This window comes from Megalops cyprinoides, chromosome 5, assembly GCF_013368585.1.
Source record: "Megalops cyprinoides isolate fMegCyp1 chromosome 5, fMegCyp1.pri, whole genome shotgun sequence".
Lineage (NCBI taxonomy): Eukaryota > Metazoa > Chordata > Actinopteri > Elopiformes > Megalopidae > Megalops > Megalops cyprinoides.
Window position 1 is genome coordinate 18303049 of NC_050587.1, and position 15281 is coordinate 18318329.

General features: G+C 40.9%; 2 protein-coding genes across 3 annotated transcripts; one reads left to right on the forward strand and one right to left on the reverse strand.

The window, feature by feature from the left end:
• Nucleotides 1–202: 202 nt before the first annotated feature.
• On the forward strand, nt 203–2346 carry LOC118777373 (placenta-specific gene 8 protein-like). Its single transcript, XM_036528202.1, has 3 exons — nt 203–287; nt 1722–1846; nt 2242–2346. Exons 1-3 carry the CDS (start codon nt 203–205, stop codon nt 2344–2346), a joined length of 315 nt encoding a protein of 104 aa, XP_036384095.1.
• Nucleotides 2347–6042: 3696 nt separating this feature from the next.
• On the reverse strand, nt 6043–14788 carry cops4 (COP9 constitutive photomorphogenic homolog subunit 4 (Arabidopsis)). 2 transcript variants are annotated; one of them, XM_036528786.1, is made up of 11 exons: nt 14706–14788; nt 13748–13827; nt 13203–13354; nt 12711–12814; nt 12289–12442; nt 11799–11949; nt 11088–11258; nt 10571–10686; nt 9337–9381; nt 7655–7739; nt 6043–7120 (listed from the first exon to the last, which is right to left on the reverse strand). In XM_036528786.1, the coding sequence occupies exons 1-11, from the start codon at nt 14777–14779 to the stop codon at nt 6987–6989; spliced, it is 1266 nt and encodes a 421-aa protein (XP_036384679.1). In that variant the 5' UTR covers nt 14780–14788; the 3' UTR covers nt 6043–6986. The 2 variants fall into 2 exon arrangements, with proteins under 2 accessions (XP_036384679.1, XP_036384680.1); XM_036528787.1 differs by lacking the exon at nt 9337–9381 and having other exon boundaries at nt 6045–7120.
• Between the last annotated feature and the right edge of the window lie 493 nt (nt 14789–15281).

Here is a 15281-nt window from a genome sequence, read left to right on the forward strand (position 1 = left end):
CCAACAGATCACAGAACTTAATCTGCCCTGTGAAACATTAACAGCAAGGGTTTGAAAAACAGGGGTCTCTCTTCCTGGTAAGTGACAGGGATGCAGGAAATGAATCTGTGTGCATTGGTGTGATGTAAGGCGCGGTGGCGTGATGTGAGGGAAGAGGAGGAAGGCCCTGACTCCCCTCTGTGTGATCCCACAGTGAGAAAAAATGGCAGTGACCACCCAACCTGGCAGTTATGCACCCTCTGACTTCCAGTCTGGCCTGTGCGATTTCTTTGATGACTGTGGGACGTGTAAGTATAACCTGCTGTAGGGTCAACCTCGGTCAGACTCGGTTTGGGGTTGGGGTGGAGGGGGGGTTGCTGTTTTGAAGCCCTCACAGCGGTACCAATCCCACATGGAAAGAATCACCTTATTCTGAACCCTGGAATACAGGGAATATTCTATTATCTGTTCCCAGATGCTCAGTTAACATTTATGTCAAACCTTTGTGATAGAACCTGCATTATGGGGATGTGTGAACCTTAACAAGGCTGTAGGGTGCTTGCCCTCTACATACTGAGTAGATTCTTTTATGACATCATGCTGTCTGAATGTTTGCTCATTTTTTTGCTCTTTTTTTTCTCTTTCATATACTTATTCAATAAAATACACAAAATATACCAAGGATTGTACCAGAAATTAAATATTATTTTGAAAAATGCATGCCCAGGATTACCTTTGATGGTATGTGGGTGTATTCAGAGATACAATTCAGTTCCTTAACGTGGAATGTTTATTACATATTGCATAAAACTCATTGCACAGTTTTTAATGGATCTGACCCCACCCATTTACTGTTCCCTAGCCACCATAAACACACTGCTGGATACTAGCAGCATACCAGCTGCCACTCCCCACATAAATGAATAGAAGATGTTGCAACAACAGCAGCCCCTGCTGAATTCACTAACACAGCTTACGGCAAAGTATAAATACAATATTAATACATGCTTTGCTTTCACTGTAGAGTTCTGTTCTAATTCTGGAGTTTCTGGATTGGACACATCAAGCACATACCAAACAAACTGCCTCTGTATAGGACCAGTGGGAAAATGAAACATAAATATTAATCATTGGTTTGATTTCTAAATATTCCCCATTCATCCACAGAGAACCCACATGGGCATTTTTGAAAATGGTTTAGTGTACTTTCTCTAGACAGCCTCATTGTAGCAAACCAAAAAATGAAATTAATGTGCATACTGTACTAGTAAAGAAATCAAATGGCAATTCCACTGAGGGATTTTTTCAGCAGTGATTAGTACTGTTACAGTATGACAACAGCCATATAACACAGTGTACAGTGTGATTGACAACTGTTGTAAAGGTACAGGTTAAAAGGCACACCCTCTCCGTATCAGGTCAAACTTTGACTCCATCTGGCTTGGTTGGACCTTGCCAGGATCATGTGAGGTGGTCATATGTCAGACTTCCCGGAGTTTTTTACCCTTTGCCTGTGATCGGAAAACCCCTCATCTTGGCAATTTAATACAGTTCAACGGAAAAACTGTCAACTGTTTTGAGAGACTGCATTGGTTGTGGTAGCATTTCATGACTTTTTTGCCTCACTTTGCAAAACGTGTAAAGGGATCCCTCCTGTGAGGCAGGCTGATTTGAGAGCCGAGCCTGCACTGCAAGGTGAGAGCGTGTTGATGAAAATGCAGTGATCCCTCTCTTTCTTCCAGGCTGTTATGGGCTATGGTGTTTCCCCTGCATGGGCTGTTCCATAGCCAGCGACATGAACGAGTGCTGTCTGTGTGGGATATCCATGGCGATGCGCAGCGTGTACAGGACCAGATACAACATCAGGGTGAGCGCTGCCACTCCACCTGTTCTGCCGTTCACCAGGTGTTCCCTGGGATCCTTCCGTCCCACAACACCTTAACCTGATCTGGGGTCAGCGGCAATAATGACAATGTTTGTGCACTTGTTCAAAAATGTAACCCTTCTTTAGATTTGTCGTTAAAGATAATTGACAAAGATCATTTTTTTGAGCCCGGTCCTTTGGTGAGTGATGATGCGCTGTTGCAGTGGTACTCTCCAGATTATAGGCTCTAGCTCTCTCACCAACTAAAGGATTCTTTAAAATTTGAACGGCTTTTTGACCTTAATAATGTGACTTTGTTGATGAAGACAAGTCACACGTGAGAAAATGGCCTCTGTCACATTCCTCAGGCTTTAATGTCCTCTGTTTCTGGTCCCCAGGGCTCCTTGTGTAAAGACTTCCTGGTCAACGCCTTCTGTCTGGTTTGCTCGACCTGCCAGCTGAAGAGGGACATTGAGAAGAGAAAGGAACAGGGGATCTTCTGAGGCGGAGGAGGTATGCAAAGGGATATGTACCGCACAACATGCAGCACTCTCAGTCAGTGGTGGCTCCCTTTCTGAGACATCAACAGAGTTCACCTTTGCGAATGTTCATCTACACTGTTAACAATAATCCAGGAAAACACCTCAGAAAAACCGTGCTGTGAACCAGTGTGGACTTAAATGTTTGGTGTAGAGCCAATACGCCTAATTCTGAATGCAGACGTGAAACATGAATCAGAATTATGTTTGTTGTTATTCAGTGTATGTCTACCCTATTTGTAGGACCAGCACATCGATTTTCTGAGGGGGCTGGATCACAGTGTCTCCCAGGTGTGACCAGACAAACACGAAGAAATCTTCTTGCCAACTTCTACAACTTCTGGATTTGCATAATTGCCAAATATGACCATAGATGTTGTTTAAAGGTTTTTTATCAACAGAGCAATTAACAATAAATGTTATTCTAAATAAAACCATGTATTTTTTTCCACTCAAAATATTTATATGAAAATAATGAAAATAATGAGCACCATTTTCACCATTTGAGCACTTTTTAGTTGTAATATTATTATGCTTAATGGTTTTGGCCTTATGGCTCTGGTAAATCAAATAAAATAATTTAACTGACGTAAATTACTCATATCCATGAAACATTCCTAATGTCTGGAATAGGCTGAAATATCTTATATCTTCTGCTGATACCCATCTTCTACTAATATCCTTGCTGTACATCTGATTTTGACTGTAGTTTTACAATGCATCTACAAGCAGAGAGTGTATTTGAAAAAAAACTTGAAAATATATTTTTAAGGGTGTATCCAAATATGTCTAAGGAATTTAAGGAAGGTAATAATCTGAGGCCTAATGTGCCCATCAACATATTTCCAGCCTGTCATTTCAACATTAGTCAGTTACAAGCGGAGAGTCTTTCATCATCTATGCACGTAGTTACCCAGAAGCAGAGCAGAATGGAAAGGTGCAGGACAGTGGCGCTGTTATGTCTGATCATTCGGGGCTATAGCCCCCAATATTTTCACCCTGAAAGAGGAGGTGTTTATAGCAAGACAACAGACAGACTGTGCAACAGAGCGGAAATTGACTTGCAGCGTCCAAAGGTGTGACAATATTTATTTATTATAAAGGTAAATATAACCTCCCCAACCTACCGATGCCGATCTCCCTTCAAAAAAAAGACAAGCCCCAGGCAAACTTGACTTGGCCCACAGATCTTTTCAATAGCGAGAAACGCCCCTGGTGCAGGAGCCCTGAAAGACACAAAGTGATGTCACATCTACCTCTGCATCTCCTGCTTCCAGGGACAAACAAAGGAAATCACAGGGGATCATATTTATGGAAGCAGTGGGAGACACTAACCTGGAAGGTTTGGTATAACAAACCCATAAATTAGACGATTAAAAGATGGGATTTGTAACAAAGACTTAGACGGTTTAATTATATCACCTGCAAGATTTTTTTTAAAAGAATCTTACTTTGATCTGTTATTCATTCAGAAATTGTCTCATGTGATTACTGTTTTTCTATGGGAATCGTGGGTGGTGAGAACGTATTGAAGATGAGATGCAATGCAAGACACCATAGGGTTACATTAGACCTATCAGCCACAAGCTGATTTTAATGTTTGTATGGATTGTGTCTACTTGACAGTACGACAGCAACACCCTACACAGGATATGAACCTGCAAACAATGACTTACATAACACTATACATCGAAATATTATGTTTGTTATTAATTTCCATGGAAGGTAATGGCACTTTTCAACATAGTTATCCTCCAGCTACAAACAAGAGCACCATGGATGTGAGATCTAAGGGGGAAGGGAGCAGTTTTATGGCCCCATGACTGCTGGTGTACAGATTGTTGTGTGTGAAGACAGAAAAGAGCTATTAGTCTCAGGCAGTGCTCACTGCAGCTTTCTGCTTGTGGCAAACATCACACAGACTCCAACTGTTTTTCCTAATTGCTCAAGCTAGCAACAACAGGCCTTTGTGAGACTAAAGGTAACAGGGTGTTCCTGAGACACAGTTTACCGTTGGGGTCATAAACGAAATAATCTGTTGCGTGGATATCCAGGAAACACTAACAGCAGATGGGACCAACCAAAATGCACAATATATATTTTATGTCATCATTCTTGTAATGGCCTCCTGCTACTCCACTAAACATGTTGTTTTTTAATCTTATCAGCGTGTGAACTCATCAAACTGAGTTATCTGTGGTTTGACTGTTGAGGTTGAATCCTGCAGATAACTTTTTTTATATCAAACTTGCATATTCAGAGGGATGATAGTCTTTTCAATTGGTTCTTCCAATGATGTTGACTTTGGAATGCTACAAACTTTACAATGCTTCATAAAACAAAATGATTTTACACATTAACAATACAATACTCTAGTTTTATGGCAGAAAACTGTGCAGGGTCATATTCTATGCTGTTGGGGAAAACAGATACTGTTTATTACTACTTTGCTGCAAAATCATATAAAAATGTTTAATTTGGCATCTAAATAATTTAAATCTTAATAGCTTCACATAAAATACTTACAATAGCATTTTATGCATTTATTAAGTTGAAGATGGGCAGCAACCCAGAAAAGTAAAGCATATTGTCATTGTAAGATATTTTTATTAGACAGTGTACTACAGACTTTGATAAAAATGTTAAATTCTTTAAGGGTGACAAGGTAATTTCCCTGGTAGATTATTAGTAAGATTTTCCATTATCATTCAATAGGAATGCCTAACTGGGGTTCTATTTTCCCCAGTTCCCTGAGCACAGAAAGATCAAATTGTCTCTCTCTATAGCTCATAATTAACCGCTAGTTCTAAGGGGATCACAGTAACTGTAGGGTTATGTACAGATCATTTCAACGAAAGTGCCAACGGTCCACAGAGCATTATGAAAGTGACTAGCATGGTGGGAAAGAACCCACGCCTGTCCCTATGACTTCCTTAGTTAAATGCATGCTTCAGTGTAAAGTTTTAAAAAAGCAAGATGTCTCTAAAAATATTTTATTACTATATTGCCAATAGATACACCAAAGATGCAATTTTTCACTGGAGTTAACACAAACAAGTGCTTTACTTAAACATGGCTTGGCTAATTTTAAACGTTTACAACCAAGACAAGCTTGGACATTCACATTGGTTTATTCTTTTGTCATCAGACATTGCCAATGTCTATTATACTTACATTATGATAATGAAAATTGAAGACTTGTTTTCAACATAAAAAAACACTGAATATACGCATCTGCTATGTCCTGAATTGCATACAAAAGCATGTGTATTTTATGAAAAGTTACAAGATTATCGATTATGTCACTGTCACAGAACACTTGTTTAAATTTGCAATGCAAAGTTATGAACAATGCAAAATGCACCTGGACAGAACAGATACCATGAATTTACACAGTACCTGTTAAGCATAGAAATGTGAAGTGCATCAGTCTTGGTTTTATGTTTATCTGGAAGTTATGCCTAACTTCTCAGTTGACTAATCCCCATGCTTTTTCATCTCTTTCCCTGACACACACAATGAGATATGTCAACAGACAGTGACATCTAGTGGTGGAGGAACAGCTCATGCCAGTAATATTTGCCAAGCTGATGCCCATACAGATCATTCTTTGCCACAAACAAATCCCCCCCATGGATTGAAACTGCACCCCTCTGTATTTTCTCCTGGCACCAGGCCTGCTTCAGTATCCTTTGTGATGACGATGACTGGTTTTCCCTCCACAGACAATCTGTTCCTCTGAAAAAGGAGCAGCCAACACAAACTCGTTCAACTTCAGATTTATTAATCTCAGAACAGGGAACACACTCTGAGCCAGACATTAACATCTCTTAACAGGGTGTGACAAGAGAGCGTTGCGCAAAATCCTTCTAGAAACAAACAAAAGTAAGTGGATACACATTGCTCATGTATGAGGAAGTGAAAATGATCTGCATCAAACAGACCACTGATCCTGGTGTCGTAATTCTGAGGTACGCAACCGATATCAGTGTGTCTTCGAGTTTCATTTTATCCAAACCCCAAATTATGGCATTTACCCAATCAACAGGCTCAACTGGAATAGGGTTCGTTAAAGGTATTTGTGAACTGGTGAGAGAAAAAAGATCAACATGAAAGCAACACTCCAGGCACAGATAAGCACACCTCTGCACTGGATCTCAGCAGGCATACAACATCAGTACCTGGAAAAGCAGATGAGGTTCTGAACGTCAAATCTCAAGACAGCTTTGTGTTGTTTGCAATAAGCACAGACAGCCAGGTGCTGTGCCCACAAAGAAACACTCACAAACAGCCTGCAGGCGCATCTGTTGTCCAACTTCTGCGACCTTCTTGACGGAAACTAGTGAACAACCAGGTTTAATGCGACTTCCAAAAGAAAAAAGCCCCTCTCCAAATTTTCACCAATCCTGCAGCTTGCATTAACTGCTATGTCCAAACCAGGGGGGAAGGGATTGCGACCCTTTTTTGGGGAAGGTATACAAAGGTTATTCCGTGACCTTTGAACTAAAATGCGGTGTGGGGCGATGTTGGCTGGGTGTAGTGAGGGAAGAGGACAGGGTTAAGGGAAGAATGTTCGGGGGGGGGGGGGGTGTGACACAGGCCGTTTACTGGGTCATCTGGGCCTCCATAGCCTGCGCCGTCCACTCGGGCACCGCCTGGCTGATCTTCTCTAACAGGTTGTTCACCTGGAAACACAGCGACTGAATCTGCTTGTCCCAGGTAGGCAGGGGCTCACGGGCTAGCAGAGAAAATGAAAATAGGTTTGCGTTAAATCTTGCACCTCTGACTCAACTTTCCACTCTATTTTCACTCTATATGCTTAAATATGAGCATGATCCGCTTTCCAAAATGTATAGTTTTTTCAGGGTTTTCTGCCATGAGGCAGAAACTCACTCAAGGCCTTGCTTAAAAAGGAGGCACTGATTGGCAGCTCCTCACCATTTACCCTGCACACCTGTGGAGCGGCTCAGTAGCAGCTGCATACATAAAGGCTTTCGGCACTTTACTGATGAAGGCAGGATACCAAAATGTTTGAAGCAGCATGGATTTTTAAAGCAACCAAAATTACCTATGTAACTTTTTATACTTACAGTGGAATCAATTCATACTATATAAGTTATGGTAACAACGAAGCATAAAGACGAACACTGGCTTTGGTGGACACTGATGAATACTGAGCTACTGAACTACCCACAGTCCAAACAATGTCTGACCAGCATCCAAAGCCCAGAGCTGGCATTCTCCTCAGCCCCGCTGATGACAGCACACTCACTTTCAAAGTGGACGATGCCGTCGATCTGATCAATGAAGCCGTTCATGCGTCCTTCCGTGATCATCTGAGAGGCGATCTTTTCCGCCTGTCCACAGCGAGAGACACGTTCACTGTCATTTCACTGCACCGAGAAACTTCCACTTCACATACACAACAAATGCTCAAAACCAGGTATACACCAAAACAACATGGCATGGTTCAAATATCCAATCTACATATGTGTACATCATATGAAATATTCTGAAGTGCTCAATCACTGACAAAAATGTTAGAGGTTAGTCTACAGAGCATAATGCTGTGATGTTTTACTTCTTCAACAAGAATACAGCTTGCATGTTATGGGTTAGCTGTTCCTACATAACCTTTTGGTCAAACCCAAATCACTCAATATACATAACTCACTCCCGTTATAATTTGGGTGTGCAGGTTCAAGCCCACCTGACAGTGCATGCTTGAACCCACTAAATTATAATTATCTGTTCTTTTTCCCCCCCTGTTAATGCCATACATTATGTCTGGAATGATTTGTAGTGTATTGATTACATAGTGTATCCCATCAACACAATGTGCTTGAAATGAGTGATCACCTAATTCCAAAGCACCCCTTTCAGTCAATGAAGTGGACAAAATCAGAATAAAATGGATCTACAAATGTATGTGAAAATGTGCCCTTTAAGGATAAAATCATGTGCCGTACACTCAGAGTGATGAGGCGATTATGGAAGTGGGTCTGCTGTCAGGCTATTGCAGGTTTGAGTTCCAGGTGGAGTACTGCTGACGTACCTCCTGCAGTACATCATTGTCATTTAAGACAATACTGATGAGCTGAAACTCCCACTCCTCTGCTAACTCATAGTGAGGCGGCCATGTGTGTTTGTGCAGAGAGTTATTTCTCTGTCACAGGCTCGGGAAGGTCCCTGTGCAGACTGCAGCTGTGACCTCTGTGGACTGTGTTCCACTACGCTTAGTTGCTGAAATGTGTCCTTGTGCCTGCGGTTACTGCTTCATATCATAACATAAAAATAGTTCAACTGACTAGTCCCTGCTGGCCAGTCTCCTGGCACTGCAGTTCAGTATGTAGTGGTTGTATGCACGATGCAGCTACACTAGTGTATGCATGGTTTAATTTCTGAATCTTACCTTACTTACCCATGAGACTTTCTTAACAGCAATGAATTGTCATCTTTCTCATACCAAAGCCTACATGCCCACCTCATTGTTATTACCACTAAAATTTTACAAATGCATAAAATGAAAAAGTATTAAGCAACAAAGGCCTGTGACTGGAGTTACCTATCCAAACAGTTATTATTTTATATAATTTTAGCTAGATATGCACAAATTATATCTGACATTACAATGATTGTAAAGGGATCTAATTACTATATTTGTGCGTTAAACACATTGAAGAAATTATGCATGTCAAATATTTCCACTTATTTTTATAGCTAGGAAAAAGCACTTGACATAAGTATTTTTTTTAAATACAGCTATTATAAGGGGAGTGCACGTTCATTTTTAATGACTCTTGTCAATTAAGACACTTAATGCTCTAGTTTTGCAGCAACATTGCTCCAGGTTTGAATCATCATCAATAATGTTCGAATTTGAACTATTTTTTTTTTAGTCTACACTTTGGTTCACACTTGATTTATTAGTAAGGTAGCGTATTTGTTCCCTACCAAGTTGCATCTGTAACCAGGGGCATCATCATCGGGACAATCGCCCTGCACAACGACACACATGTTTATGTACAGGCCGTCTGGCGACGGTCAGACTGCTGCTACAACACTGAGACTGCGGGTGCCATATGGAACAGACACGCTTCCAGAACTCTCCACTCCCACAACGATCCTCCCTCCCTTTCATCAAAGGCTTCCGATGCATTCATCTCCAGAGGCAGTGCTTCGCATAAACTTAAGAGATTTATGGCATGGCAGTGTTGCCCTCAGAGGTTTAGATCTTGTTTATTGCGTGAAGAAATGGTTTATTTAGGTTGAGTAACGCTGAACTGATTTGCCTATTAGCGAGTTCCTTGGCTGATTGACAGGCTGCGTTTCAATATTGAACAAGTGAAAACCAGCCAGATATTGCACTGCTGTATATCTTAATTTTTTACTATCATCTAAATCAGTTCCAAAATGGGCACAACTCGCGTACGATTCTGTCAACCCCAATAACAAATATTGTGAATTTAATGATTTGACAGGGATTCTGTAACTGTTCAGTATACATTGAAGAGCATACACATTGTTCTGTAAATATCACCTATTGTATAGCTTCATATATTGACAAATATGTAACATATACACTCAAGATATAATAAAAAATAAATTTTGCAAACCATGCATAAAAAATTTCTTTTTCAATCATCATTATCAGGGCTACGTACCTTCGATTTAAAATAATATTCATTGTTCAATGTCAAATACATGTTGGATTCAATCCAATACAGACGATACAATTAAGACTTAACACTTTATTTTGATATAAAAACAGGTGAACCAGTTATTCTTTTTCTTTTGCTTATTTAAAAAACCTCACCATTAAGGCCAATTTAAATGGATTAATTCTTCAAAAAAATACTGCCAACAGCCAGAACGCTGGAAATAAATAAATAATGTCAGAAGTACACAGCCCTTTTTTGCAAAATACTGTTCCCCTGACCACAGAATTTAATTACAGTTCAACAAAAACCCTCACAAAGTTCATCCCCTCCAGGGACATGAGTTATTCAAAACCGCAAGTTCAAGAATTTAATTGGAACTGATTGCTTTGGAATGGAGCCCAATGGCACTGGAATAGTCCCCACTTCCACATCAATGGAGGGCTTGCACTAACCTTTTAACACTAATTTTCAGAACAGCATACAGGACCATTCAGACTGTACTGCATATTTCTAATGAGATGGCTTACCTTTGCAGGCGGAATCTCAAGCAGAGCGCCCAGCTCTTCGAAAGTGATATTATTGTACAGTTTGCTGGCAGAAAGTAGGTTGTGCTCAATGACTGCTCTATCTAAGATACTGGAGCCTGGGGAAGAGAGCCGGAGTTGCCATGGTTGTTTTCATACAGTAACTCCGTGACATCAACTCAAACAACATAAAAAAAAATTGATCCAGATTGATCCAGATCGTTAATTAGCTGAATTCTACTTAGCTAATGAAATTAACAAGTTGCATTGATTACATGAAACAGCCAAAGAGAGCTGTACCAACTTGTTACAACAGACATTGCTTATTTCATATTCACATTACACTGCAGAGTTCAGTTGTTGGCTTACTACAAGAACTAATTAATTCTCCAAAGAGATGGTAAATGCTTACTTCTTCAGTAACATAACTTTTCTCTTTGTGATGTGGAATGGATCAGTTACATTATTTAAGTTTGTCAATGTGCAATGATATTAAAACGAAGTATGAAAATGCACTGACCATCAGCTGTGGTGGCCTTCTGATGGGGCATCAGCATGGCAGCGAACTCCTGCAGCTGGTTCCCCCGGATGATCCGGTCCAGGTACATCTTCTCCAGGATGCCATAGGCGGCCAGCTGCTGACAGCGCTCGTCTTTGAACAGGGTGGCCAGCATGCGGGAGCGCTGCTGGCCTGGGACAGCACAACAGACCGGTTACAGATGGTTACATGCTCCATAGAAGCTTGACACACATGCAGTCTGCTAATGGTCCATCTAACGGGGTCCTCACGCTGAAAGAACTTTTTAAGAGTTTGTAAATTTCCATTCATTTTTAAGGATCGTTGGACAGAAGCCAAATTAAGTACAACTAATAGTTGTACAGATCCACAGCCTGCACTCATGTACACTAACTTCTGTTCACTGCGTAGTAGCTGTTCACATATACCTCATTCATTCTTTCCTTATTCCATGTATGTGTACTGCGCTACTGTTGTTTGTTGTATTACTGCCATTGTTTGGTATTTGTTGTTGTCACTTTGATGCTGTATGAATGCATTACAAGAGACACTGGAACTTCAGTCAAGTTCCTTGCCTGTGTAAAAGCATGTTTGGCCAATGAAGTCTGATAAATTCTTATTCTGAAGTTTCCTTGACTTTTATAGACCGAGCAATATTTCAAGGGTTTAAAACGAGTGTGGACATAAGAGGCGAACACCAGCAAACAGGCATACCTGCAGAGGCCAGGATAGTACAGTGAAGGGCGTGTTTCAGGGCCTCTAGTCGCTCGCTTTCATGGACAATGGACTTGTATGAGAGCTCGTTGTACCTCTGTGCTGCCTCAATAAACTTCCTCCTGTAGTCCAGCACTCTGGCGTAACACACCTACAGAGGGTCGCAAAAGCACACTGCTGTTAGTTACAAAAACTTAGATTGCCACACCCCCACTGAGCTGTTCTTACTATTCCCATCAGTTGAAGCCATACACTAGTACTTTCCCAGGAGCTTCACTAGTTTTGCATGCACAGAGTCACATTAGGTTGACTTCGCGCTGCTTTGCAAGTGCTGTTTCTGTTCATGTTCATGTAATTGGTAAATATGAAGGAATCATCTAAAACAGTTACATACCAATGAATTGCCACAGTAGGTTGTAAAAAGATTACAATAATGAATTAAAAGTAACCAAAAAAAACAGTACATTGGAAGGCAAGCAGAGTTGGGCACCTTATAGTGAATCTGCAGCTGTTCATTGGTGGATTCATTCTGGAGCAGGGATGCTCGGTTAATGTATGCCTCTGCCTGGACTGGGTCATCGTCCTCCAGGTACAGGCGGGCAATCTTCAGGTATGTATCCAGCTTGTAGTCTACATTGTACTGCCTGGCCAGGAAAAGTGAGGAACATAATGAAATGGGTTCACTGATATTTATTTCCAAGATGACAATAAAACACTCGAGACACTAGGTTTCAGCATATTTACAAATAGCCATTGCAGTTAGACCTCTTAAAGTGAAGAGCTTTCGGTTTAAATGAGGGCCATTCGGAGCGGCTGAGTGAAAATGCATCCCTGATGTTGAAATAATCTGATCTTATTATTATTAGAGTTATACTCATTTAAATCAGTTCGATGACTGGAACAACTACTTACTTTTGTCCTGTTTCCAGAGGGATACCCACAAGGACTTGGGCTGCATTCCTCCAGTCCTCTTCCTTCTCATAAATTGTGGCTAAATGCTGCCTTATTGACGCCACCTATTATTGGATTCAAACACCAGTTAATGTTTACCTGCTGCACAATAATCTAAAAACCAATAAAGACATGTAGCTGTTGTGAGTTATTGTGAGCATCAATACCTAGTAATCTTTGTTTTCAACTGCTGCAGCTGTAAAAAGATCCAATATACAAGATCGCTTCCTATCTGACCCTTAACCTATCTTGCGATACTGCACAAATGCCTTCCACTCAGAATGACTTCAGGCCAAGAATGTGACACTGAGGTTCTAGCATTTGGGGGAACGTTTACAGTCATATGTGTCAAGTTTGGAACAGGACATGCACAAGCTGACAGAACTTGAGGCATTAAAGGCTGACACGATGGACAATGTAAGGGTAATGGCTGAAAAGTGATGGCACACTGACTTGCTCCTCAAAAGAGATGACCCTGGGTTGGATCTTCTCCAGGGTGAAGTGATAGACTGCCTTGGCCGTGCTGTCGGGGAGATTCGGAAGGTGAGTGCAGAAATCAGTCAGTAGCTGTCTGGAGATCACTAAGCTGACGTTTTCGTTGACCACTGCAGAAAAAGGAAAACCGATAACACTGATTAGACAGGTACATCCAAAGACCCTAAATTGCTCCTCAAATTGTTTCACTGTAGCACTTCTGTATTCGGTGTGGTATTAGTTATTACAGTGCTATGTGAAGGTCTGGCACATACTCAGGTGAGGTCTGTAGTTTTCTGTACATTCTGTCATTCATGTGACCTTATGCAGTTTAGTACCTCTTATTTGTAAGTCCCCCCTGATAAGAGCTTCTGTTAGTCTGTTAAGTGATTAAAAATAAATATAAATGACCAACCCATGGATAAAATATGTGTGAGCATAATGTTTACCAAACGTTTTCAGACAACTGACGACCTTAAGTCAATGCATACTAAGGCTGCCGTATCCTCACTAATCTTACTTACTGGCTTCAACAAATGCCTTTAGAGCCTCCAGCTGCTCCGCATCGCTGAACTGAATAGCTTTTTCCAAGATTTGTCGATATCTGCAATGAAGGCATACGATGGGTTGTTTTTTATTGGGCATCATCAAAGCGAAGCAAAAGCATCATAGCTACAAAAACACCATCAGAATTAACTGGCAAATACATAGTTACTTAGTCAGATAATTATATTAGTTAATTTACAAAATAAGAATCCTCGTGACGTCGTCTTTTCGTTGCAGACGTGACCACAAATACAGCAGGCAAAATAGCTAGCTAGCTAAGTCTAAATTGACTGGATAGAAGTTCATGTTTGATGCAAAAGTTGATGCAACATTGATAGTGATGACGAGCACTACTCTGGGTGGCAAGTAGTCCTGCAAACGACCCAGTGATGTTAGGTATATTCAAAGGTGGCTAATATGAGAACAATGTAGCCAGCCAACAGATACTGAATTGTCATTGTCATTGCAAGCAAAATTTCCAGGACACATATGTAGCTAGTTAAATATTAAAATGACGCCAATTCCAGAGCTTTACACTAACGTTTGCTAAATAAATTTCATCAGCTAACGTTTACTTCTGTGATATGGTTAGTTAACTAGCATAGCCACTTTGCTAACGTTAGTTAGCAAGGAGAAACACAATAGTCATCAGATGAAATTATTGCTACGAATAACGCTTCTGAAGATTAAGTAAATAGTCTAGCTATGTAAAAGTGACCATTGTCGTTGATCTGCGACTGGAACAAGCAGTTTGCGGAGTAAGTCGTTATCAAAGCTGGCAAGCTAGCTAACGTTACCCAGCCAGCCGGCTTGTCATGATGCAGCCAGGGTGTCAGGCCGTGCGAACATTACGCTGAAATCTATGAGAAAGGTGATGCGCGGGTCTAATTTGCTCTTTCCTCGAATGGCTTGAATGTGCTATTTTTTCATACTTACTTCCCAGCGAGATCTTTGTGAGATCCGCTTGAGTTCATAAGCTGGGCAAGCTCCTGTCTCACTCCGGCCGCCATCTTCTCCACCAAAATGTCAACAACGAGTGCAGCGAAACCGTCAAGAGGGAACACCCTTTCAGAGAGGAGATGCAACGCCTTGGTCCTCCAAACCCAAGAGTCCTTGCTTACTGCCTAGTTTAACCAAGACAGCCACTATTGATTGTTGCTATTTTGTGTCGCTGATGGAGAGTAACCTCCCTAACCTCTAAACTGTAATTTTCTTTGAGAACGCAAGTAAGAGCTACAATCAATTTAGTTACAGCACAATATGTTTGGATGTTGCCTCTTACTCTGTTAACTGTACGCCCCCCTTCTGCCATTGAGAGAAAATGTTACGGGGGATTTGCTAGGATCAATTCTGCGTGTCATTTCCGAGAAATTGTTTTGTGCTCGGTCTAAAACCCTTTCATACAAAAAACCTATGGATTTTAAGTAAGGGGCTTTGAATAGTCGAACGGTTCATTCTGTATCATGTATAATCAGTTATTCTGACCCACCATTAACTACACTTGGGTCAGTC

Excerpts from the sequence above, each read along its gene's own strand:
- LOC118777373 (XM_036528202.1), top strand. The coding sequence starts at position 203 with ATGGCAGTGACCACCCAACCTGGCAGTTATGCACCCTCTGACTTCCAG. Across the intron at positions 288-1,721 it reads CTTTGATGACTGTGGGACGT|GCTGTTATGGGCTATGGTGT; the intron begins GTAAGTATAACC and ends TCTTTCTTCCAG. Across the intron at positions 1,847-2,241 it reads GGACCAGATACAACATCAGG|GGCTCCTTGTGTAAAGACTT; the intron begins GTGAGCGCTGCC and ends TCTGGTCCCCAG.
- cops4 (XM_036528786.1), bottom strand. The coding sequence starts at position 14,779 with ATGGCGGCCGGAGTGAGACAGGAGCTTGCCCAGCTTATGAACTCAAGC. Across the intron at positions 9,382-10,570 it reads TTGAGATTCCGCCTGCAAAG|GGCGATTGTCCCGATGATGA; the intron begins GTAAGCCATCTC and ends GTCGTTGTGCAG. Across the intron at positions 7,740-9,336 it reads CTGGTTACAGATGCAACTTG|GCGGAAAAGATCGCCTCTCA; the intron begins GTAGGGAACAAA and ends CGCTGTGGACAG.